This window comes from Chlamydotis macqueenii, chromosome 6 (assembly GCF_036417535.1).
Source record: "Chlamydotis macqueenii isolate bChlMac1 chromosome 6, bChlMac1.mat, whole genome shotgun sequence".
Classification (NCBI taxonomy): Eukaryota; Metazoa; Chordata; class Aves; order Otidiformes; family Otididae; genus Chlamydotis; species Chlamydotis macqueenii.
In genome coordinates, this window is record NC_141561.1 from 31,348,990 (window position 1) to 31,375,515 (window position 26,526).

Below are 26,526 nucleotides of genomic sequence, written 5' to 3' on the forward strand. Positions count from 1 at the left end.
ATTGGGTCTTTTTTTTTTTTTCTATTTTGCATTCTGCTTTTTCATATAGTGTAGAATCAATTCATTTTGGAGCTGTTCCTTCCTAAATGTTTGCAGGAGTGAGGGAATTTCATGACACAGGAGTTTCACATGCTAGCTTTCACTAATCAGAACTAAGAAATTCACAGTGCGATCTTGTCCTCTACCGTGGCCACATATTTCTTGCCCCACTTTCTTTCACTGGTGTTTCTCTGACCGTGAACTGGGCCCCTGCAAAACCCAGGCAGGTTTTTAGCTGGTTTAGCTCTCTAAACTGTCTCACTGTCAAATCAAATGAATGCTGGGGCTCATGTGAGGAAGGGAATGGAAAAGGAAAGATGGAGTTTGGGCTGTGGAAATGGTGACAACTCAGATTGCCCTAAGTGTTAACAAGAATAAACCTATGTTCAGGATAGTGGATGGCCTTGGCATCTCTAGATAGTGATGGGCTGCATGCTTTCTGGAAAGGACTGAGTAAACACGTCAAAGACTTTTGTTTCATTTCTAGTGTAGGCCCTTAGAAACAGTGGTTTTGAGGAATCTAAGTGTAAGTTAAAACTCAGTAAATCCACTTTCAAAAGGGAGGGGAGGTAGTTCAACATTGTAGTACTTCAGAACTGTTCTTAATAGGATTGACAACTTATGAAACTGTTGCATTAAGACTTATAACTTTTTTCTTTTTAAGTCACGCTCTGTTTCCAGTTCCCCTGTGATGGTAGCTCAACCGGTTTATCAGTCTCCTACATACCACTATCAGGTATCTCTTTGAAAATGGGTTTCAGGTCATCAGTATTTCTTCTAGCCATGCGCTCTTATTTGCAGCACTGTCTCAGGTCTGTTTATTCTTGGGAAATAAAAAGTAATACTTATTCAAAATAATAATAAAAACAAAATTTTAACTTAATTGAAAACTTTCTCTTAATTAGAATACAGTTTATTCTGTCTGTGTAACTGCATGGAAATATAATAAATTTGGTGTTGCTAGACAACTGTAGCATCTGTAACTTGAATCATCTAAGCCAAACTCCTGCTCAAACCAGGGCTGGTTAGATCAGGTTTCTCAGGAATTTGTCTAGTTGAATTTTAGATATCTCCAGTGATGGAGATTGCACAATCTCTCTCGACAACCTCCTCCAATATTTGACCCTTGTTATGGTAGAAGACTTTTTTCCTTGTAACTGGTTAGAATTTTGAGTGTTCCAACCTGTGTCCATTGATTCTGCACACCTCTGAGAATCTGGCTCAGTCATATTTATGCCCTACCCCCCTTAGGTGGTTGTAGCCAACAATAATTACCCTCTCCCACCTTTGGCTTTCTCAAGGCTGAACAAACCCCATTCCCTCAGCATCCTGATAGGTCTGTTCTCCAGTCCTCTAATCCATTACTGGATTTGTGCAGTATATCCGTGGTTTTAATGTGTATTGGGAAGTTAACTGCATTTTATATCTTCTGTTTTCCTAATTAATCGTAGAATCATAGAATGGTTAGGGTTGGAAGGGACCTTCAAAGGTCATCTAGTCCAACCCCCCTGCAAGGAGCAGGGACATCCCCAACTAGGTCAGGTTGCTCAGAGCCTCATCCAACCCGGCTTTCAATGTTTCCAGGGATGTGGCATCCGCCACCTCTCTGGGCAACCTGTTCCAGTGTTTTACAGCCCTCATTGTATTTTTTTTTTTTTCTGATATCTAATCTAACTCTACCTCCCTCTATTTTAAAACCATAGTTAGGCATCCTTCTTTAGATGCTTCAGTATTTTAGAAGCTTATGAAATGCCGAAGTCAGAGGCTGAGTGGAAGCAGAAAAAACTATGTTCCTGAATTATCTGGGGGCTTATGAAAACCATGTTTCTTCTTCTGAATTAAGAATTGATTGTAGATTTGAGATGGTTTTGACTCTAGTATGTTGTGAGTTCTAGTATGTGTAGGCATGTGTTCCTATTCACACAAGTAATATCTTTTGTTTGAATTTAGGCACCAACGCACTGTTCTCCAAGTCAGTGGCAGTGGTCCGTTCCACAGGTAAATACAGTTCATAGTTGCAGCATTATGCTGTTAGTTTGCATCTCGTTTAAAGGTACAGTGAACTTACCTAACAGTGAAATTTCCCCCTGCTCACAACACTGTTGAAATAAATATTCATTGCTGTATTTTAACAATGCATTTGCAACACTTTCTGATACAACAGAAGGCATAAAATAGCATTTATTGAAACGTCAGATACAAGTCTGGTGTAAAGAAAGCATCTTCGCCTTTCCTCTGTTAAATGCTTGTATTAAATTGTCTAATAAGTCTCAGATGCAGGTGAGAAGTGCCATGTTTTGCCTGATAGGAAAAATTACTATTAACTAGCTCGTTAACTGGTACGAACTGTGATGTTTCATTGGAGATAGACGCAGACCCTTGAAACAGGAGGAAGAGCTTGAAATGGCTGACTTAGTAATTTTGGGAGGAGACTGCCGGTTTGGTGATTTCTGTAGCAGAGGAGCTTAATTTGGAAATCTTGCTAGTCGAGGAACTTGAAATAGTTTGAAGCTTGAAAGCAGGACCGAGTACCGTAAGCTTCGACTGTTACAGTACATCGTCATTACTTCAGTAGCAGCCAACCTTGTCCAGTTATGTGTGTAGGTGTCAGTCTGCTGCTTTGAAATCTGGGCGCTGAATTAGCGAAATACTGTGGGTTTATTTTAAAACAAAAATACTTGGTTTTTTACTGTGGCATTTTTGCAAGAGAAAATTAAATGTGTTATCTTTCTGTGATCTTGAAAGTTCAGGATTTCTCTAACAGTGGTCTCCAAAATGTAAATAAAACCTGAAAAATATGTAAAAGTCATTAAAGGACTTTTTTTTTTTCTTTTTTTTTTTTTTTTTTTATCCTGCTAGTTGACCTTCCTACCCACGTCCCTGTCACTTAGTTTCTTTAGGTTATCGAAGGCTAATGCGAAGCTTTCTTTTAAAGGTTTATCTTTGTTTATGTGTAGCAAAGACAACTGTAAAATAAGCTTTGGTGTTTATAGTGCATAAATAATGTAATTTAGGAAATTAATGTGTTTTATTTCAGTCTCCTGCCTCTTCACCTCCAGTCTTGTATCTACAACCATCTGAAGTCATTTATCAGCCAATAGGGATTCCACAGGAAAATGGATGTGTACCTCCTCCTCTCCTGGTGGAAGCTGCAGTTCCTGAGGTATATTTAGAAAAAAATTTACTTACACTTGAAGTGTTTATCTACAATTGAAAAATACTATGTTTTAGTTTAAGCACAGGCAGTTCAGAGCACTTATATCAATTGTTCCGTGTACCTACCCCCACACCGCTGCTGCTGCTGTTAGATCATTTCAATTGTCTTCAAGCTAGAGTATCTCTTGCAGTTTTCTAGGAGGATGCTTTGATTCTGAAATATTTTATAAGATCACAAGTAGTGTGATAGAGAGCCGTATAAAGACTAGTCAGTTTGATTTTTTTGAAAATAACATTTGAATAAAACGAGAGTCAGCCTCTTCGGAACGCTGGATTAGTCTGCCCAAGCCATAACAGTTCCCAGAGGCACATATTTTTTCTGTGTGAGTAGAAGCTGGTTTCTAAATATTCTGAAGGTCAGAATGAGTTAAGAGTAGTTGAATGACTGAATGTGTTTTCGTTTAGAATATTTTTTTTTGCTTCTCTATCAATGGCATTTCTAATGTTTCTTAAGAGATTCTTAGTGTGTATGGTATGACGATTTCTTTATAATTTGATATTGAAGATGACCGTAAATAACTGGCTACAGAAAAACTTACTATAAAGTTGAAAATGTATTATGATGGATTGGTACTTTTCGTCTTGGTAATTCATTCCTCATTAATGAGGATACCAAAATAACTAGTACATTAGGATACAAATGAAATATTTTTACAGAAGTTGAAGGACGTTTTATTGCTACAAGAGAAGTTCCAGAAATTGTATTTCTAACATCTTAGTTAGGAAATGCTGACACATCTGAGTAATTTAATTTCCCCGCAAAGGTCTTGAGGAATATGAGATTTTGGTTGTTGAGATTTTTCTTCTTCTTTTTTTCTTTTCTTTTTTTTTTTGTTTTTTTTTTTAATGTGCATTAATCTGGGTATTTGCTGTGTAATCATAAATCTTATTACTGTTATTCTTACCTTTTTTATTTCATACATCCAGTATCGTTTTATACAGAGAAATTTGAACTCTGTGAGCCCTAAGAAAAGCCATGAAATTAGTTAAGCAGTATTTGGATATAACATGCTGTCAGTTCACAGGTACATAATTTGTTGATGCTAAAGGAAGCAGTATGTGGAAATTCAGAGGGTGGTGTAAAATTCCAAGAAAAGCCTGTGTATTAGTTGTGTGTAAATGTTTGAAGTGTGATAATGCTTGGGATTACATTGCAATATGCTCATCTGCACTTTTACACAGTGTTACAATTAGAGCTAGGTGAAATGGATTTACAGAGGAGAAGTGTGCCACTACTGTCAAGGAAAGTGCTTTTTGGCAGAAATTTACCAAGCTTTGATACAGTGGAGAGAATATAGATTTAAATATTGAAATGTTGTGTTTTAGAAAGTCAGTAGTTTAGGTGAAAGTAGCCCCCAGCTTGAAGTTTTAAGGAATTCTAAATTCATGGTATGTTTTTGCATGATTAAACAAGCTTTTTGGTTCACTTTTTGTGGTTTTTTTGGTTTTTTGGTTTTTTTTATAGCAGCTGTATGCTGATCATGGAGTTCAAACAGTGCATCACCAGCCTTACACCCAGAGTGCCATAGCCATGCCTGCACCTGTGAGTATCAAACTAAGGTTGTTAACATAAGCACTGTGGTCTTACTGTTGCCTTTCTTGAAGGGGGATGGTAAGAGAAGAGGGGCAGTCTTCCTTATTTGTCAATTCATTAATAAAAAAGAGAGAGATTACAGAGAAACTGAGAATTTTTTCTTCACTTGAGGCTTTGTTACAGAGGACATAAGTATTACTTGTTTTGGAACTATTTGGGGAAACTAAAAAACATATTAAAAAGAGTAGTTGATTGTGAAACTTGAAATTCAAAGAAAACTGCTAAGTAGAAAAGTATTTTGAGAGAAAACAATGAACCCTGTTCAGTTGTTTGAAGTGATGGTTAGAAGTCCTTGTGTCTCTGGATCTTGAGAGGCTGAGTTCATGACTGGCAGCCTCAGATAAGCACCTCATGTTGTGGCAAGGTGGGGTTCTGGAAGACAGAGCATGAAAAACTGTCCCGGTTGGCCCACCTGTGAGTGTTTTTCTATGCAGTCCTGATTTTGGACGGCCGTTTGAAAATATGATTCTTCCATGTCACCTGATGCAAGTTGGTTGGGGTTATTTGGGTCCCAGATTAAGGTCATTTTGCCTAAATTGCTAAGGTTTTCAGCACAAGATATGAAAAAAAGTCTAACCTAGATTTGGCTTAGATTTGCCTGATAACAAAGAACTAAAGGTATCGGTGTTTTTACTTGATACTACAGCGCTTATTCTTCTGTAAAAGATGCCTACTCAACTACAAACAACAGACTAAATATGAAGGAACCAAAGCATGTTATAGGCTCTTTTATATGTGATTTTCATTTATTTTACATTTCTTCTAAGAGAAGACTTTTTTTCCCACTGTTATGTAACAGTATCTACTAAATATTTCCTGTAGAGGGGGCTGTAACATTAAGTGTTGTCTTGGAATAAAATGCAATTACTCCAATAACAAAAAAAGAGAAGCTGAATATGTATTTGAGAATACTAATCCTGAGTGATTCATATTTTCAAGAAATACTTAAAAGGGAGTTGGTATAACACAGTGTTTTACCGCACAGCATGATCAGCACAAAAGATTCAAATGCCAAAATACTCCACCAAATTTTCACTAGATTTATTCAAATAGAGAAGGTTATAAAGGATTAGTAGAGATGACCAACAGATGAACAGCAATAGCATTTAAAGGTAATGCATCTAATCCATTACTAGGTGAAAATAAGTATAGTGATTAGGAAAGGTGCATCACCAATTGCCCTGTTAATTCGTGACCATCATCCAGATCCACAGTGACTGGGGAGCCCCAGTTGCAGTGAGGATTTGGAGAGCCTGTCCCGGCAATTGGGACGTCCTGCGCAGTGCATCCACTGCGCAAGAGGGTCCATGCTTTTATAGTGCTAAATAAACACCTTTCTTTCTTTATTCCAAAATTCGGGATCATCTGGTTTCAGTGACCCTGTTGGCCCCCCCTCTAGAGCTTGGCCAGAGCTCAAACGACGAAAACAAGGGAGTTGCTGTGATGTAACGCTTGTCTCTTGCATATCTTCTGGTTTTTCATCCACAAGGCCAAGGAGTTGTTACTTATTCTTATCGTATACTTCCTCACACTCTGTGTATACTGAAGAAGTTACAATTAAAACAGCAGAATCCTGCTGACCATAGCAATGCGATAGAGATCATCCATGGGTCAGCTCTGGCTCAGGCCTGTTAGTAAGGCCGGGTCACTTCACACAGTGATCATAATGCCCATTTTATATTCCATTTTCTAACAGTGTATGAAAACAATTAAAAAAAAAAAAACAGAAAAACCATGGCAGTAATAGTCTCAGAATCAAAAAGAAGTGCCTACTTAATATATCAAATAGAGAAACAATCTTTTTCACCTTGAAACTTGAATTTTACTATCTTTCCTAGGACCAAGGCTATATGAACAAGATAGTGTGAAGTTACAAGGTAGATCTAGAGCATGGTAGCTCTTGCTATTCTTGAGTAATTGCCATAGTACTATGTTTTACCTTATAGCAAAGGCAAAGTAGTTTACTCTGTAATAAGTGATAATGTGTAAATTTACAGTAGAATATATGCATGCATGGTAAAACCATGTCTGGTTACTATGGCACAGGAAATGAGCTGCAAATTCAGGCTCTTACTTATCTCCTGATACAATGTTTTCTCTGTTTATTCAGAGCTTTAGAAGTGACTTCACAGCCAAAGCTGGCATAACCCAGCAATTCATTCCTTTTTCCACATCACCAATTTCCTGTGCTGGTAAAGGTTGGTTTTGAGGCAATATGGTAAACTAGATCAGGGAACTGATGTAGTTAAAGATGAAGCCCCCCTTCCACCACCCAAAAAGCTAACTTAAACCTTACATCAATTCTTCAGACCAGCTTTTCAAGCAATTGCACAAATTCTTGTACCTATACAAGAAGTTTGGGATAGGATAAAGGAAGAAGTAAAACTTCTGTTAGCAGTGCAGATTTAAACTTGATGAAACTGAGTGTGAGATTGCTAATCCTGTCCATTCCTTCACTGTATTTCTTGCTTATTCTTACCAATTTTCTCAGAAGTCTTCTGTGACCCATAATTGAAACTCTGCTCTGTTCAGGTCTCAGGTAGATTCACAGATGTAGTTAAACCCTTACAAAGACTTACTGAATTCTGATAATTTTATTCATTACAAGATGATGCAGCATAGTTTTTGATAGGTCTTAATTTTTATTAATTTAGTTAGCTTTGTTCAGTTGTATCACAATAAGACATAATACTATATTGATAGAGGACAGGGAGGGGTGTTACCTCAAACCTTTTTCAGTTTGACCAGCCTGCTGGTTTCCCAATAGAGATGAGACCCTTGTGCCTGACCAGCCTGCCACACTCCGTTTAAGGAGAAGGGGAGTTTCCTGGAACCCTTTGCAATTTGGCTAGCCTGTCAGGCTTATGCTGGCAGCATCACTGAGGCAAATCTCTCTTGGCAGCCTGCAAGGTCGGAGGGTGTTCATCTAACCTATTCAGGGCTCTTCAGGGGCAGGGACACTAACACAAATCACTTATATCTCCTATGTCAAATATTAAAGTTTCTTGAAACTTATAGACAAATTTTATTATATGTTTGTGACAGGATAAAGGTTCAAAGATAGCTTGTTATAAAATACTGACTGTGTATCTAAGCGCACATATCACAGAGCTCTTGCCCAATAGGCTTCCCTACGGGGGAGGAAAGAGAGGGTCGGCCTGTTGACTGGTTCACAACGTTCCAATGGAGGTCTTCCTCAATATCCTTCTTCTCTTAAGTCATTTTTATACTGTTTTTTACTTTGAGGTGGAGCTTGAGTGACTCTAGTCATACATACCTTTCTTAGGATTGGTGTAAATTTTTTTTACTTTGCTTTTAAAGGTATAGACAAAAAGAAGTTCAGAATGCGTACTCAGTGAGGGGTGGTCTTGGAGGCAGGTAGCTTTTGGTATGGAGGTGTGTTTTGGTGTTACAATAACATAATGAGCAAAGTTAATCTAAGGAACACAATTTCACCACAATTCTTGTCTCGGCAACTGATATTCTTCTTGTTTGACAATTGCAATGCAGTTCATCAGCTACTATACAGCCTACTAGCCACCAGGTACCATGAAGTTCCCGTCCCTGCAGGAGTGTAACAGAGTTTGGCCACAGTGTCTCCGCTCTGCTCCACCCTCCATTCTGTTCATTCCACTCCTCTTAGCATGTGCTAAGGGGGAGGCAGGGTGTGTTGCTTAGGGAACTGCTGTAGCAAGCCTGCCAGCCACATTTTTTCCTGGAAGTAGCAACTGCATTTTATCCTAGGAGTTCTTCTATTAGGATAAACCCTAGAGAAACTAATATCCCCCCACCCCCGGTCATTGTTCCACATAGTCCACCCTGTGTCTATAGTCACTGCAGCTTCACAATGCCTAGTGTTAATATCATGTGAGACATGAAGTGTGTTATGCGTGTTAGATATGGATAGCAAATAGGTTAAAATTTTACTTTATGCTTAAATTTAGATATTTTAGTGCTGTATACAATTGCCAGATTATTATACAAGGATTGTATTTGGTGTGAGAGATAAAGAAATTAACGCGTTTCATTGTTCTTAAAAAGTTGTTCTTGGCAGAAAAGATCCTTTCTAAAGCATTTGGGACTGTAGGGATTATGATTGCAATTAGCCTGCAAGTGTTTTTGGTTTTGTTTTTTTTTTATTCCAGGTGAGGCACTACTCTAGGGTAGTGTTCCCAGTAGGAAGAACACATACTTTCTCCTGAATAGATCAGGTTAAAGATCTGGGGTTTTTCCTCATCCCTAATGTCTACGTAATTTTAGTAAATTTGGAAAGGGTTTTAGTTTTCCCTAAAACTAAAAAGGGATGGACTAAGGTGGATTTATTGTCTTTAAGGTATCCAAAGCAATGACGTTAACCCATTACTCAGAATTAATGGGACCAGTTGTCAGATAGCTAAGGAAATATCAAATAATCCTAGAAGGGCTTGCAGGGCAAACAAAAAGACAACTTTTCTCCTGACTGTCTTCTTCATTATTCATCTTCCATTTCTCACTACACTTTACGTGTCAGCCTCCATTTTGTGTGTGTTGTCGCAAAGATAAGGGATTTGGTTTTATCCAGGAATGGTTAAAGGCGAAGGTGAAAAAATGCTGTCCATGTGGAGAAAGTACTGTCCTGTGAATAGTGGGAGAGGCAAAATCAGGAAGTAAACCAGACAGTGTAAATGAGAGAGAGATTCTGTGAGGAGAACTGTTCAAGAGCACTTAATTTTCTGCTCTAGTTTTTGAGAGTCTAGAAGATACAGATACCGCAAGAAGTGAAAGAACTTGCTACTAGCTCAGTAGCGTTCTGTTTTTAAAATATGCTTGCATATGCTTTGTTGGTCCTGACTACAAATTTTAAGAGTTGCACGATGGTAAGAAAAGATACATTTCTCTTGTGATCCTTTCAAAGGAAAGGTTGGAGGCTGAGACCCCTAGATTCCTACTTCTGATTTTCACTGCTCAGCTTACTATTAGTTTTATTATCTGCAGCCTGCACCCGCTGCTTGTCTTTTGCTTTGGGCTGCAGCCTTAGTGATACTGTCATGGCACTGTAGCCCTGGACTGGTTTTAGTAAACTTTAGTTGTGGGGGTGTGGGGAACAAAACCCCCAACCCACAGCAAAAGTGGTCTTGAAGCCTCTAGTGCAGTTCCTATAAGGGCAGTTAGGGACAGTGGTATGTGGCTGCTTTAGAGCTGTCATCTCAGAGTTAAAGTTGAGTCTGCAAGGCAGTATTAGTTTGTTCTGAGAAGGGTCTCCAATGAAATGTGAGTCTGTATTGTTTCGTAATCCACGGGTGTGAGCATGGTGGAAGTTCAAATATCAGGCAGACTTGACTAAATGGTTTCCGTGAAGTTCCCTCCATACTGCCTTCCCTTCCTTTGCTGGGGCATGAGCAATCTGGTGGCTGTTTTGCAGGGAGAATTTCTGTTGGGATCACTGTGCACTGTGTTTGTAGGCCAAGAGCGTGTTGAATTAAAAGACTAGTCTTCAAATGCTGTTCTCATCAGTTGTCATGAGCTTGTTGATTTTATGTGATGGAATGATGGGTGCTCTGCACTTGGAAAAGTGCGAGGGATTAGACCCTAAACGTGTGATTCAGAGAGGTGTTAAAATAAAAGTCAAACTTCAGACCATCATGTATTCAGTAAGTTTCTGAATTAGTTAAGACTAAGCTTTTGTTTAAATACTTTCAGCTGCATTCTGAATAAAAATACATGGTTAATGTTCAGTTGTTCTGCGTTTGCTGTGCCTCCCCAAAAACTGTATGTATTTGCTGTTGAGAATTTTTTTGATTTAGTAGCTTATAACGTGTAAGATACTGACACTGCCTGAGAATATTTTCTTTCAATTGACAGACCGCAGGTCAGACGCAAACAGAATCTTTATCTTCATCTCCCAACTCTGCGTCGACGGTGGCGTTAAATAATCTGAGCAGTGCTCCAAGGTTTGGAACAGTTACTCCCAATTCCATCTTTGTAGGAGGAATTGATGTTAAGGTATTTTTTTTTCCCTAATTTTACTAGTAAGTGATAATTTGTAGCCCTATAAAAATCAGTAGGAAAAAATGAGACCTAATCATGCGTGTGTGTTTAGGTGTTCTTCATGTTAATATTCAGATCAAGAGCAGAGAGGAAAGCTTTAAGCCTTGGTCTGCGTAACTGTACTGCAAAGCTGACTCTGTACGCCTAGCTACCAGAGGCTTTTGGTGCACTGGTTCTTCAGAATTTTCTCTTCCGATAAGGTGGCTTTTGTAATCAAGAGAGCTTATTGTAGAAAAGTGTGCAGAGGTTTTTTTTTAATTTTGTGTAATGCTTAGCGTAATGTAATGAACTGTAAAGACAGGGTTATAGATGCCAAACAGAGCAAGTGTCCGTACCTTCAGTTCCTCTGGTGCTTTTATTCTAGTGCATACAAAGAAGGAGCTACAGTGCATGTATTCCTCGCTTATGGTAATAGTTTTCTTAAAGCAAGTGTTAGTTTTAAAACAAGTATTAGAGCTGCTGTGGTCAATTTGCAGTACTGATCTTAATTCTTAGAATGCTTGTGCTTTTGCATATGCCCTAAAAGCCTCAAATAGCAGTGAATATGGAGCCATCCTTGCATTGTGCAGTCGCTTTGAACATTTGTGGTGGGATATGCACCAGGCCTTTATACCAGCTGCTCTCATTTTTCTTCCTTAGCGCTTCACGTAAAGAGTTGTCAGTGACTTTTGCGAAAAGTTGTTGGTCTGCTTAGCTGTTTGTTTGTTCCCACCAGCAGTATCTTCTTTGCCTTAATCCTCCTAGGCTGAGGCCCCTTTGGGCACTGGTTCAGATGAAGAGGAGGAGGAATGACAATTCACTCAGGCTATTTTGCATAGTAAATACAAGAAATTCCAGGATATTCTGTCTCATTTGGCTGAGATAATTCAAATGGAGGCATTCATAATTCAAGAGATGCTGTACAAGGTCTTCAGTATATTTGGGCTTTAGCAAAGAGGCACAGTAGCTTTTTGCATTGACGGTAAGCAAATTACCTGAGCTGTAGAGAGGCCTGTCTCGCTATGTTCTTATTTCACTGCGATTTCAAAGGTTAAAACACTTTTCTGCATAACATATCAATATTCTTGTTAATTGTTGTATTTCATGTTCTTTTGGAAGTCTCTCTTGACTTTTTGGTTCCGTCGCTGATAGGTCAGAATCTCTCATGAACCTTAATTTGAACAACAGAGGATTTAAGCATGTTTGTATGTGTTAGTATGAAGAAGATGGATTTTGTTGGGGAAGGAAATAGAAGGAATGAAGCTTCTGTAGGCTTTTTAGCTACTCTTCCATTTTCTATGACTTTTGATATCATGTAGAGCCTTAAATTTCTGTTTATAGGAGATATATCTCAGTCTTGGATTGTTTTTTATTGGGCATCTTATGGGGGGAAAAAAGCATTGGTTTTTGTTGATCTTTTTCCCAAAGGTCTTATTCGAGTCAAGGTGGGGATTGGTGTGTTAAAGCTATATATTTATTTTTGTGGACAAGGGAGACAATCAACAAAACATTACATGCTTTCTAGCAAGCTCTTTTATCATTTTGCCAGACGCTTCCATCTGGTCTGTTACCGTAGTGGTGATTCCTATTTGTAAGAGGAAACATGTGGCCTCGACTCTTAAATTTAGACAAACAATTCAGTAAGAGCAGTTACAGTTTGGGTACATTTTTATACTGGTCTGAAGAGCTCTTTCTTCCATGGTATGTGCCATGTGTCTTTGACATAGGTGAAGACTTAACATTAGTCTTTATTAAGAATTTGTCTACTCCCTTTGTTCCCTGTCATAAGCAGGAAAAGGCTAATCCTGAGTGTGTTTCTGGAAAGCTTCTAGCTCCCTTGTTTGTCCAGATACTTGTAAATTTCCCTCTGAATCTTAGAGGTTGTTTCTTGGTGTGTTTTAGCCTTCAAGTGTTTTGTCATAGGTTCTTTTTCCCAGTTTTGTGGAGCAACTGAGCTGCATGTCACATGTGGATCTTAGAGGAAATAATGTCCCAGAAATGGGAAATTTTATCTCTAAGCTTTTCATTTCGAAGCAGATACGTTTTTATGTTCATTGGAGAAAATTTTAAGGGAAAGGAAAATCTCCACTATGAGTTTTTGTACTTTGTGCGTGCTTTTTGTTACTCAAGAATGTGAGAATATGTTAGCATATGCTGTAGAATTATTTTCTATAAGCTATCGGTTGTTTGGCTGAATATGTTTTCCTATATACACGGCTTTCACACTTCTGTTTAAGTGCAAAGTGTGGTCATCTCTTCGAGAGAGTGGTTCTGGAGTCCATACAGAATTTTTTTTAGCCTTTCCACAGTGGGTAGTTTCTCAAAAACCCGTGCAGGCAGTTTCCAAGGAGAGGACACAATTACTGAGCTTTAATAAAACATTGAAGTATTTCTTATCTGTTCAGTGCACTTGTATCTGTTGTTACTTTGCAATAGGAACTTGTCTTCTGCATGCTCCGTAGGGAACAGTTTACTCCAAGTGGATGTAAAAGATTCTCCAGTAAAAGGGCCTTTTCTTACTGAATTTGTAATGGGGTTCCTATGGTATGTCTGTGCATATTTGCAGAGTCTTCTATTAAATATGCTTTAGAAAGAGGAATCATGGCATATTAGATGGATTTGACCATTAAGTCACAGTGGTTTAGTGGGAATTTTTTTTTTTTTTGTATGTGACCTATGCAAATCCTTCATGGAAACCTACAAGCTCTGCCCTTCTGAAGTTTGAAAACATTGCAGTGATGTTTCATATTGTAAGAGCACTCCAGTATGTAATGTACAGAAAGTAAAATTCAGATCTAGTAAACCTGCTTCAGTGGCCTTACCTGTAAAAGGGACAGTTGTTACGTAAAACCACTGAAAGGAATCCTAATGTTTTAGTGGCTTTCTAGCCTTATTGCTGAATGTGGAATTGCAGTAATGAAACAGGGATGCTGTTCTCCTGCTGTGAGGCTCATATGTGCTCATTCTTCTCTCTTCCTCTCCAGGGTTAGAACTAGTTTGTAGCAAACTTATCCAAAGTATATGTGTTAAAAGCCTTATGGTAGATATTCATTAACTAACCGTACAAATCATATTTTCTTTTTTTTTTTCTCCTTTCTTGATTTACTCTGCTAGGCTAATGAGAATGATCTGAGGGAGTTTTTTGCTCAATACGGCAGTGTGAAAGAAGTGAAGATAGTAAATGACAGAGCTGGAGTATCAAAGGGGTTGGTATAGTAGCGTAAGCATCTTGTGGGAATTGAAACGATAACAGAAAGCTGGCAGAGTATAGTGAACTTGCTTATTATTTTCATATCTTGGAATATTACTAATTGTATGTCATTGATGTTCCCAGTTATTCCATGTATGCAAAAATCTGCTCTTGCCCTTTACCGTTTCATATGAATGTCTCTGTAATTTCCGTAACTGTAAAACTCTACAGTCATCTTCTTATAAGGTGAAGCTGTGTGGAACTAGGGAAAAATCAATAGTCCATTCAGGTTTTTTAACGACAATAGGAATTTAACTGAATTTATGACAACAATAATCCTAAAAAGATAATTGAGTTGTTAAACGTATGTATTTCTACTACTGAAAGCCAGTGTGGAAGGGAGCAGAAGAATGGAAGAAGAGGTGAGATACACCTGATTGTGCTGGAGTGCATGGCAATAATTGAGGTTTTGTGAAGATTTTTGGAACAAGAACATAGGGTACAATTCTGTTCTGAGGAGTAAGCCTGTGGTGTCTATATCTCAGAATTGTAATGCTATCAGCGCTTAACATATATCAGCAAATTACACACTGAGCTGCAGGTGTTAGCATAGTGTATACACCTGCATGGCTTGTTGGGCTTGGTCCTGGTCACAGGTCAGTCACCAAACCTCCTGCCCTCTTACTGAATTTCAAGAAGCAGCTGAGACTTGTGGTACCTGTGTCCATAAAATACGGTAACGCAGGAATATCCAGTTGTTATGCAGTTGTGATTGCCAATATATGTGTCTCAGTAAATATGCTGGAAAATAATTACTTTCGATGGTGTTGGGATTTCTGTTGAAATCCAAGCACAGCCTTTGTTGTTTCTCATTGACAAGTGATCATTAACTTTATCTGTTAGTTTATTGCCCAGATAGTACGTAGAGTGAAAAGTCTGTAGGTAATGTCACGAGCTGGGAAAATAGTTTTTGTGTTCTTTGGACTTGAGAACGTTTCCAAAATTGTTTAGAGAAGGCAATATGGAATTTTTTTTCAAAATAGAAAAGCCCATGGATTTAAGAGTATAGCTTGTCCGAGACTTACCGGACCACTAGGATAGGCGGGAAGCCTATTTGATCTGTTGCAGCAGTTAGAGGAGGTGCAGTGAAGGAGACATACTGTGTCACGAAGTATGAGAATACTTCATCCTTGGTCACCACAGAACTCATGTTTATTGCTAGCCATGTCAAGAATGACAAGGATAATTTACAGATAAATGCTGTCTCTGCATTGCTGCTTTTTCTGAAAACTCAATTTAATGTGGTGGATGGTGCTTGTGGAGTTGTGGAGCATTCACTGTTGTCATTGACGTAGGTGGGATCTATGCTGTGAAGTTCAGTATAATAAAAAAAAAATAACATCCCAAGCATCTCGTCTTGGGCACCAATAACAAGTGAGAGTTCAGATCAAAATCTCTTTGTTTAACATTCATGCAGTTAAAGACGTATGCTGAGTAACGAGGAGAGTTTTGCGTAGCTTTCCACATGGGCTACTCATTCACTGCACAGTAATATATGACCATGTACTTAAATGTATTAGTAAGCAGACTGTGACAAGGATGTTAAATTCAGATTTCAGGTGTTACTGCAGTCTTTATTTCTACGATTGATTTTTTTATTCCCCATTAGTTTACCTTTTGATGTCACTTGTACTATCATCTATCAAGTAATAATGTGCAGTGTATGTAAGTAGGAACTTCCAAGGCTTAGCTTCTGTAATTTTTATTTAGGTATGGCTTCATTACTTTTGAAACCCAAGAAGATGCACAGGAGATTTTACAAGAGGTAAGTGGTAGTCCTCATTATGATGATCTCTTAAATTAAATGCTTTATTTCATATTAGATGCTGAGTAGCCCTGTTTGTCTGCTCCTCTTCTGTTTGCCAGCTTCCTTTCAAGCTCTGTTAAGTTTGGTCTGTGTAGTTAAGAAGGTGGCTTAGGGAGATGCAAGATAAGATTTATAGTAAGATCCTCTGGAACTAGGGAAGCGAGTTGCTGGTATGGAGCTATAAAGACTATATCCTTCCCAGTTGGTTTTGTTTGCTTTACTGGAGAATCCATTGCTGTCAAGATTTTGTGGGAAGTTGGGAAAGGTAGCTGCTGTCTTTTATTCTGACATGTTTGATTGTCAGAGCTGACTCAGTTCTTTTCAGGAATAATTTGGTTCCCTTGAAGTCTTAAACAGAGAAACTCATTTTATGTCATGTCATTTTTGCTTTTTCTCTTAGCTGTACTGCTGTCTTGGCACTCCTTGTAGAACCTCCTTTGAGACATGGTTAGGTCTTCAGCTGTATGTTAGCTCTTCAGTTTGTTTTGTTTTACCTGTGTGCTCCTCATTCTGGTATTGGAGGGATCTGTTGGTCAGCATCTGTTCATACTTGTGAATGTATCTGAGTGTGGGGGGGAAAAAAATCGTAGAAAATAGTACCTGAGGCTTGCAAATTGCCTTCTCCCAAATGTAAAGGTGGTTAAAATATTGAAATACTGATCCTTTGTTGGAAATTCATGTATTAAAAATGTAAATAACATCTAGGACATTTTCAGACATTTCACAGTGTTTTCAAAAAATATGCTTATATGGAGCCAAGAGAGTATAGACAGGAAGAATACCAATGGTACTGAGAATCACTGTAAAATGAGGCTGTTCCGTGTGACGTTTTACTGGTGTCTCCTTCAATAATGCTAATGCTTTTTCTTCATATCTACTGTAAGTAATTTAAATGTCTAACAATTCTATTACCTGTTTCATCTTTCCATCATACTGCTCTCTCACATTCATCTTAAAGACAGTTATCATCTAGGTCTTTCTGAGACATCTTAAGGTGAAAGTTTCTAGGCTTTAATAATTTATGAATGAAACAAATAAGAAAAAATTGAAATATGAAGTGAAAAAATCAGTTGTATGATATTCTGATCATCCTTTGCACTGATTTTTTTTGCATCCTGCTTTTCTATCATGAGTAATATCTCCAGAAATTCCTTTTTTTATGTTGCAGCCCTTGAAAGTATTACATTGCTTTAGTATCAAGAACAGACTGTGAGGAGTTTCATCAGCATTCTCTTTCTGGCCATATGCTGTTGCTACTAGTGCTACCTTTCTATCTGTCTGAAGTAATTTTTTATTCACCACATTTTGTCCTATTAGTCTATTCTTTCTGTAGCATCATGTATAATTTTTCATGCAGTGCTGTATTAAATGCTTTGAAGAGGTCCATAGAGATTAGATGTTTCTTTTAACTGTAAAAGGTGTATATTAAAAAAAAACCTCTAAATTCTGATGGATCACATGGGTGAAATACATTACACTGGGAAGAGTCATCTTCCTATTGTCTGTGTTGGAATGCAGTTTGACTGAAATGCACATCTGTTTCGTAGGAGTTGCTCTGTGTTTAATAGCCTAAGTAGGCCTGCTTGTCATAATTATGTTTATGAAGTTCCAGATTCAACAAAATAGTTTAGCATCTTCCCAACTTTAAATCTTTTAGGTAGGACTCTGCATGATATACAGGTGTTCAAGTGTTATGCTAAATTGGGCCTAAATTAAGAAAATGTGTCGACTACCTGACTGTTGTCCTTCTGTTGAATGTGACTTAGAACTGTGTTTCTTTCTATGTCCCTCTTTTAAGAAGTAATTGTCTCCTTTCTGGAGAAGATACAGCTCTGAAAACGTGATGTAACGTGGTAGTGTTTAGTGTGCGTTCTCCCTTATGCAGCTGTTGAGGGAAGCAGGCCTTCAGAACCCGTGTAGGTTTTGCAAAGCAATATTAAAGAGATGCCGACACCTAAAACAAATTGTTGATCTTCCGTGTTCCTTGCCATTATGCTAATAAGTAGTGAGTTCAGTGTCGATTTAGAAACAAAGGCAAGTTTTGAGTTGACCTGATGGACCTGATGCTCACTTGCTGTTGTAAGCGAAAGAGTTGAAAGACAGTGTAGCTTTACTTGTCTGTGCCTAGCACTTTTTTTTTATTTTAAAAATATTCAGAAATAGTTTAACCTTACCGGGATATCTGTTTTAATATGCTTTTATGTTTTGTTAGCCTGGATGTGAGCAAGTTTTAAGGCAATCCTGAGTGAATATGGGAGTTTTTTACATTCGGTCATTTTAATCTGGCAGTTTTTGTAGACTTATTTGTTCCATTCATCTCTTGTAAACTCATGTCATGATCATGAATAAAAAATTGATCTTTATAGTTTAAACTGTCAGTTAGTGAACACATGTGCTTTTATAAAAGGGGTAAGTACACAAAAAATGGAAAAAAAATCTCCTGACAATTGTAGGTATCAGCTCTTAGTCAAGAGGCACTCCTCTCACGCGGAGGAAGTAACACGTGAAGTTACTGATGATTAATTTTGTGTGTGATGTCTATGGTTATGATATAAAAGGAGTTAATATAGCTTTTGGGTTTTTTTGAGATGCATGGTAACTAAAAAGCAGGGAAGGGTGAAACCTACTAAGTGCCTTGTCTACTTCTGATTTTTGTTTCTCAGATGCTTAGATATCTGTAGAAAATAAACAGTGAGTGTTTTTTTTCTTTAATTGTAGGCTAAAAAACTTAATTATAAGGGTAAGAAGTTGAACATTGGTCCAGCAGTAAGAAAACAACAGATACGGAGTCCTGGTATGTATTTTCATGCACACTTGTATGTTACGTGAATGTTTTTAAGCAAGATATGCCTGGTCGTGCACTGCATTAATGCTGCGTGTGGAATATGCTCAGGCTGGTTTGCAGTGGAAGTAAATGCATGCCCGTGGAAATATCAAAATAAACAGGTTGATGATCTTAGGTTCCTTTATCTCTTTTAATGTTGGTTACTTTCTTTCTTGGAAAAGATGATCTGGGAGCAAATGGAATGGCAGCTTCTCTCAGTTGCCAGGCAGAACCTCCAAACTAAACACTGAAACTGTCCTCAGGCAGATTCTACAGGATGAAGCAGGCTGTGGTGGTTGCTTGGGTTGTTACCAGTTTATTTATATTAGCACGATCCGTCAGGACGGTTGCATCTTGCTTTCTTTGGTAGAACCTATAAGGAATGGGTGGTTGCAGTCACCATTTGGCTCTTAAGAGTTCTTTGCTGTACGATAATGGACTAGATGCTGTATGTTTCTTCTGTGGCAAAAAACTGTTTAGACTGAGCACATAAGAGGAGTATTGATGTGGGGTATTTTGTCAGATGATAGTTTCTGTATCTCGAGCGAGTATGCTGTTAGGATGTTCTTTTGGGGGACGTGAAGTTGGGTCTCCTAGAGAAGATGCCCTCCCCTTCTACCAGGACCTTGTCTCGTTTCTGTAATACACTACTGAAAATGTAGGATGTAAATCTCCAACTTTTAAGACAAGAAGTGTCAAGATTTGGCATAGCAGGGCTGTTTTGTTATTCCTCAGTAAGGGCTATGTGTGAGCTGTGAAATACAATCCTTTTGTAAGGGCAGCAGGGCATGAAGTGAAACTTTCCTTCAGTATTTATCCTATGGTACCTTTTGGAAGAGTGAAAAAACAAACAAGTATTTTTTTCTCATCTGCCATCTGGGGACAATACAGAAGAATTTTAGTTTAATTTTAAAGCTTTCTTTAGTTGTTACTTTCACGGGATTGCTTAGAAGTGATTCATATGTACAGCAACGCTGTTGGTGTGGACACACTTTCTGCAGACAGGAAACTTCCTTCTATCACCTGCCCCTTGTGCGTAGGTTTGCCCTTCTCCCTTGTAAGTGCATAGGATAGCGTTTGCCCCGGGGAAGTGGAATGCTTTGTTCCCACTGTATAGTTTCTTTGCTTTAGAAATTATTCAGCATCATCTTTGCTGAGTGATCATCCAGGGGTAACATACTTTTTTTGACTGTGCTTCATGTCCCTTTCTGTCTTTGACTTGGACTTTCTCACTTGCATTGCCTGACTTGTGGTGCTTCCTTCCTCGGACTCTTGAGCTGCATGTGTGTATTGATAGAAGAGGGGCGTGTCTCTTAATTCTGAGTCCTGGCAGAACAGAGGAAAAAAAAACCTCAAAAGCTTTTTTTTTTTTTGAGAAAGCTGCTGCTTTGCATTTCACATGAAGTTCTAGAGAAACATGAAGTCCTCTCCCATCCCCACCCTTGCAAAACACAAACTGCGATAGAAATAGAGCCTAGCTAATCTCAAAGGGAGTGTTTGAGAAAGACACAACCTCTGCACAGGGATAGGTTTCCCTTTATTCGTACAGTGCTTGCTGCCGGTACCCGTTAGGGGGCTGTGTAGATGGAACTCTGCATTGGGATCAGACCGTGCTCCGCTGCAGCAGCAGCATTGCTGAGAAGTGTCCCTGTTGCTGACAGCTGGGTGTGAGCTTTTAGCTTTGCCAGGCAGCGTGCCGTCACAGAAACACAGTCTATGTGTGCTGAGAAACCAGACCGCACTTGATAATGAAATCATTCCGGTTTTAGTGCTTGGATCCTGTTTCAGCTAAATACGAATATGTGAGGTTACCAATGAAAATCTAGAGTGTGAAGTTACCTTTGGACGTTGGAAGATTAAAAAATGTGTGTATTTGCTGGTAACTGGAGTTCCCTCTGTTTATTGTATGGATGTCATCTTCTGCACCCCTTCCCATCCCTTCCTCTGGAGATGTCCTGTGACCATCTGCTTTCCTGATTTTGTGTTTGAGAGGGAGTTGAGATGGCAGTAGGCACACTGGCCCATGTGCTTTTCTTTGAGTATTTTGCTTCTCTGAAGATCAGAAGTGATCTCTTCTAAAAAAATAAAATGTACTAGTAAGTAAAGTGTGAAATGTTAATTCCAGGTTCTCCTGTAGTACCAGAAGGTGGCACAATGTACTTAACTACTTCAAGTGGCTATCCTTATACTTACCATAATGGAGTGGCTTACTTTCAGACATCTGAAGTTGCCCCTGCTGCGCAGCCATGGCCAGTAAGTAGTTTATTTTTGTATGTAGGATGAGTGCGGTGTTTTCAAGTCCCTCTTGCGTTCAGTTTCTTTGACTGTGCCTCATGCTGTATGTTGAAATGGCTTCCTTATATTAGTCTTTTACTTTGTGGGGTTTTTTAAACTATTACTCTAAGTTTATTGTTCTTCTGCAGGGGACTTTTGCTTTGATGTGACCTATAGGACAGGATAGTTCAGAATCGGTGTGGGCCCTACCCCAGGAGGAGTTTTGTTTTTATAAGGAGTTGTTGGTGCTTACGACCCTTGATTGGCTCCATTTATTATTTCATCGTGAGTGAGGTGTTCTCGGCTGAACTTTCTTTTAATTAGAATACAATTTATTCTGCCTGTGTAACTGTGTGGAAATGTAATAAATTAAACATTTATTTGATGTTGCTAGACAGCTGGCTTAGTACCATCCTTAACTTGTATCATCAAGGCTAAACTCCTGCTCAAAGCAGGGCTGGTTAGATCAGATTTCTCAGGAATTTGTCTAGTTGGATTTTAAATATCTCCAGTGATAGAGATTCCACAACCTTCCTGGACAACATCTTCCAATATTTGACCCTTGTTATGGTAGAAGACTTTTTTTCCTTGTAACTGGGTAGAATTTTCAGTGTTCCAGCCTGTGTCCGTTGACTCTGAACAGTCAGAGGCTGAGTGGAAGTAGACAAAACTATGTTCCTGAATTATCTGGGGACATACAAAAATCATGTTTCTTCTTCTGAATTTAAGAATTGATTGTAGGCTTGATTCTAGTATGTTGGGAATTCTAGTGTGTGTAGGCATGTGTTCTTACTCACACAAGTAATATCTTTTGTTTGAATTTAGGCACCAGCGCACTGTCTTCCAGGTCAATGGCAGTGGTCCGTTCCACAGGTAAATACAGTTCATAGTTGCAGCATTTTACTGTTAGGAAGCACTTAAAATTACTGACTTAGTAATTCTGGGTGGAGACTGTCGGTTTTGTGATTTCTGTAGCAGAGGAGCTTAATGTGGAAATCTTGCCAGTTGACAAACTTTGAATAGTTTGAGGCTAAAAGCCTCAAAGCAAAGACAACTGTAAAATAAGCTTTGGTGTTTATAGTGCATAAATAATGTAATTTAGGAAATTAATGTGTTTTATTTCAGTCTCCTGTCTCTTCACCTCCAGTCTTGTATCTACAACCGTCTGAAGTCATTTATCAGCCAATAGGGATTCCACAGGAAAATGGATGTGTACCTCCTCCTCTCCTGGTGGAAGCTGCAGTTCCTGAGGTATATTTATGAAAAAAAAATTACTTACACTTGAAGTGTTTATCTACAATTGAAAAATACTATGTTTTAGTTTAAGCACAGGCAGTTCAGAGCACTTATATCAATTGTTCCGTGTACCTACCCCCACACCGCTGCTGCTGCTATTAGATCATTTCAGTTGTCCTCAAGCTAGAGTATCTCTTGCAGTTTTCTAGGAGGATGCTTTGATTCTGAAATATTTTATAAGATCACAAGTAGTGTGATAGAGAGCCGTATAAAGACTAGTCAGTTTGATTTTTTTGAAAATAACATTTGAATAAAACGAGAGTCAGCCTCTTCAGAACGCTGGATTAGTCTGCCCAAGCCATAACAGTTCCCAGAGGCACATATTTTTTCTGTGTGAGTAGAAGCTGGTTTCTAAATATTCTGAAGGTCAGAATGAGTTAAGAGTAGTTGAATGACTGAATATGTTTTTGTTTACAATATTTTTTTTTGCTTCTCTATCAATGGCATTTCTAATGTTTCTTAAGAGATTCTTAGTGTGTATGGTATGATGATTTCTTTATAATTTGATATTGAAGATGACCGTAAATAACTGGCTACAGAAAAACTTACTATAAAGTTGATTAGAGCTGGGTGAAATGGATTTATAGAGAAGTGTGCCACTACTGTCAAGGAAAGTGCTTTTTGGCAGGAATTTACCAAGATTTGATACAGTGGGGAGAATATAGATTTAAATATTGAAATGTTGTGTTTTAAAAAGTCAGTAGTTTAGGTGAAAGTAGCCCCCAGCTTGAAGGTTTAAGGAATTCTAAATTTATGGTATGTTTTTGCAGGATGAAACAAGCTTTTTGGTTCACTTTTTGTGTTTGGTTTTTTTTTTATAGCAGCTGTATGCTGATCATGGAGTTCAAACAGTGCATCACCAGCCTTACACCCAGAGTGCCATAGCCATGCCTGCACCTGTGAGTATCGAACTAAGGTTGTTAACATAAGCACTGTGGTCTTACTGTTGCCTTTCTTGAAGGGGGATGGTAAGAGAAGAGGGGCAGGGATGAAAAAGTCTTCCTTATTTGTCAATTCATTAATAAAAAAGAGAGAGATTACAGAGAAACTGAGAATTTTTTCTTCACTTGAGGCTTTGTTACAGAGGACATAAGTATTACTTGTTTTGGAACTATTTGGGGAAACTAAAAAACATATTAAAAAGAGTAGTTGATTGTGAAACTTGAGATTCAAAGAAAACTGCTAAGTAGAAAAGTATTTTGAGAGAAAACAATGAACCCTGTTCAGTTGTTTGAAGTGATGGTTAGAAGTCCTTGTGTCTCTGGATCTTGAGAGGCTGAGTTCATGACTGGCAGCCTCAGATAAGCACCTCATGTTGTGGCAAGGTGGGGTTCTGGAAGACAGAGCATGAAAAACTGTCCCGGTTGGCCCACCTGTGAGTGTTTTTCTATGCAGTCCTGATTTTGGACGGCCGTTTGAAAATGTGATTCTTCCATGTCACCTGATGCAAGTTGGTTGGGGTTATTTGGGTCCCAGATTAAGGTCATTTTGCCTAAATTGCTAAGGTTTTCAGCACAAGATATGAAAAAAAAAGTCTAACCTAGATTTGGCTTAGATTTGCCTGATAACAAAGAACTAAAGGTATCGGTGTTTTTACTTGATACTACAGCGCTTATTCTTCTGTAAAAGATGCCTACTCAACTACAAACAACAGACTAAATATGAAGGAACCAAAGCATGTTATAGGCTCTTTTATATGTGATTTTCATTTATTTTACATTTCTTCTAAGAGAAGACTTTTTTTCCCACTGTTATGTAACAGTATCTACTAAATATTTCCTGTAGAGGGGGCTGTAACATTAAGTGTTGTCTTGGAATAAAATGCAATTACTCCAATAACAAAAAAAGAGAAGCTGAATATGTATTTGAGAATACTAATCCTGAGTGATTCATATTTTCAAGAAATACTTAAAAGGGAGTTGGTATAACACAGTGTTTTACCGCACAGCATGATCAGCACAAAAGATTCAAATGCCAAAATACTCCACCAAATTTTCACTAGATTTATTCAAATAGAGAAGGTTATAAAGGATTAGTAGAGATGACCAACAGATGAACAGCAATAGCATTTAAAGGTAATGCATCTAATCCATTACTAGGTGAAAATAAGTATAGTGATTAGGAAAGGTGCATCACCAATTGCCCTGTTAATTCGTGACCATCATCCAGATCCACAGTGACTGGGGAGCCCCAGTTGCAGTGAGGATTTGGAGAGCCTGTCCCGGCAATTGGGACGTCCTGCGCAGTGCATCCACTGCGCAAGAGGGTCCATGCTTTTATAGTGCTAAATAAACACCTTTCTTTCTTTATTCCAAAATTCGGGATCATCTGGTTTCAGTGACCCTGTTGGCCCCCCCTCTAGAGCTTGGCCAGAGCTCAAACGACGAAAACAAGGGAGTTGCTGTGATGTAACGCTTGTCTCTTGCATATCTTCTGGTTTTTCATCCACAAGGCCAAGGAGTTGTTACTTATTCTTATCGTGTACTTTCTCACACTCACTTGTGTTAACAGTGCAGATTTAAACTTGAGGAAACTGAGTGTGAGATTGCTAATCCTGTCCATTCCTTCACTGTATTTCTTGCTCATTCTTAACAATTTTCTCAGAAGTCTTCTGTTTTACTCATAATTGACACTCTCCTCTGTTCAGGTCTCAGGTAGATTCACAGATGTAGTTAAACCCTTACAAAGACTTACTGAATTCTGATAATTTTATTCATTACAAGATGATGCAGCGTAATTTTTGACTGGTTTTAGTTTTTATTAATTTAGTTAGCTTTGTTCAGTAGTAACTAGTAGTTCTGGAACAGAATTCTTCCTTTTCACATTTCACCTTACCTTTTCCACATACCCACTTGAATTTTGCATATATTCCACATGTAATTAATACAATCCACTTGTATTCTGTCTGTCATTGTGGCTGAGCACTCAACAATGATTAGAAAAAAAAAAAAGCAAATGTTGACAGCAAAGTGCTATGCATTAAGTAGGTGGTTGTGTCATTACCACCTGCTCCCCAGCTGCATAAAAATACTGCCTGCTGGCTGGAGTCTTGCTAAAATATTCCAACTACTGTTTCTGCTGCTTGAAAATCACCAAATAGTGGCCATGGAAGAGAGAGCAGGTGCCTAAAATAAGGTCCTTACCTTAAAAGTAGTTTGCTAATTGCCTCTCCTGTATTAGGAATTGCATTAAGAATAAACATATGATTTAAGCCATATGGTGAGAGTAAGATGAGTACAGCCAGTATCCAGATATTTTTGACAGTTCTAGGCTTCTTGCAGCTTTCAAGTCCAGCTTAAAACACAGCATGCATTGCAGTCATATTTTGATGAAGTCACAAGGGTGAGCAAATAAAATAAGTCTTTATTGATGAAGAAAATCACAGATTTCTAAGCCAGTGTTTCCATTGCTGTTGTGGGTGTATAAAAAGAGAACTCAGTTCATTAATCAGGTAAACCATTTAGTAGTTAACTAAACTCCAGTTCTGGCAGTTCTCTAATTCATTTTTCATTCTCTCTGTTTGACCACCTCAATAGCACTTTGTTGCTATAACTTCTAGTATATAATTTAAAATAGTTTTAAATGAAAATTAGAAGAAAACATTCCCCAATTTCCAACTATAATTTATTTTTAGATACAAATTTGGTATTTAAGATCAGGTTTGAATCAAAATTACTAATCCTCTCCCCTGGATCACGTGTTTACTAGTGATCCTTTGTATTTACTTAAAGATGTACTTAAAGATTTACTTTTGGGGGTTATAGCATCTTTTGTTAATGAGTATGTGGAAGTCATTTCATTTTCATATTGAGCCATTTGAGCAACTCTAGTCTACCTATACTGATTGTCTTGTCCAGTCCTTCCCATGTGGCTGAGATCCATCATCAACATTCCAGCTGGCAGCTGCCTGTTGTGAAACTTGGAGTCAGTTGTTTTATTACAATGCTTGCTATTTACAAATTGGTAAATAATAAAACATGCTCAGATAGAATTTAGCATAGTCTGCAATATTACTTAGCTACTTCCTTCATGTTTGTAAATTTCCTAGCAATTCTATTATGTAAAACAAACTTTATATAATCCATGTCATTCACTCCTGGGATAATCATGTTGTGGAAAAACAGCAGAAATGGGAGGAATAGAAAAATACTGTTTCCCAAAATTCAGCTTACAATCGTGACATAAATGAAACAGTCTTGAGGTAAGAGGCTACTTGTGGG

The 26,526-nt window shown here is 38.2% G+C and overlaps 1 protein-coding gene across 1 annotated transcript in view; it reads left to right on the plus strand.

Annotated features, from left to right (window-relative positions):
* BOLL (boule RNA binding protein) overlaps positions 1 to 26,277 on the plus strand; it is a 40,086-nt gene extending 13,809 nt beyond the window's left edge. Inside the window, 13 exon segments of the mRNA XM_086751183.1 lie at positions 704 to 775; positions 1,990 to 2,037; positions 3,077 to 3,202; positions 4,724 to 4,798; positions 10,691 to 10,831; positions 13,970 to 14,061; positions 15,816 to 15,870; positions 18,631 to 18,706; positions 20,862 to 21,034; positions 21,836 to 21,883; positions 22,136 to 22,261; positions 23,131 to 23,205; positions 26,164 to 26,277. Of these exon segments, the coding sequence (XP_086607309.1) occupies positions 704 to 775; positions 1,990 to 2,037; positions 3,077 to 3,202; positions 4,724 to 4,798; positions 10,691 to 10,831; positions 13,970 to 14,061; positions 15,816 to 15,870; positions 18,631 to 18,706; positions 20,862 to 21,034; positions 21,836 to 21,883; positions 22,136 to 22,261; positions 23,131 to 23,205; positions 26,164 to 26,277 (1,221 nt within the window).
* The last annotated feature ends 249 nt before the right edge of the window (positions 26,278 to 26,526 follow it).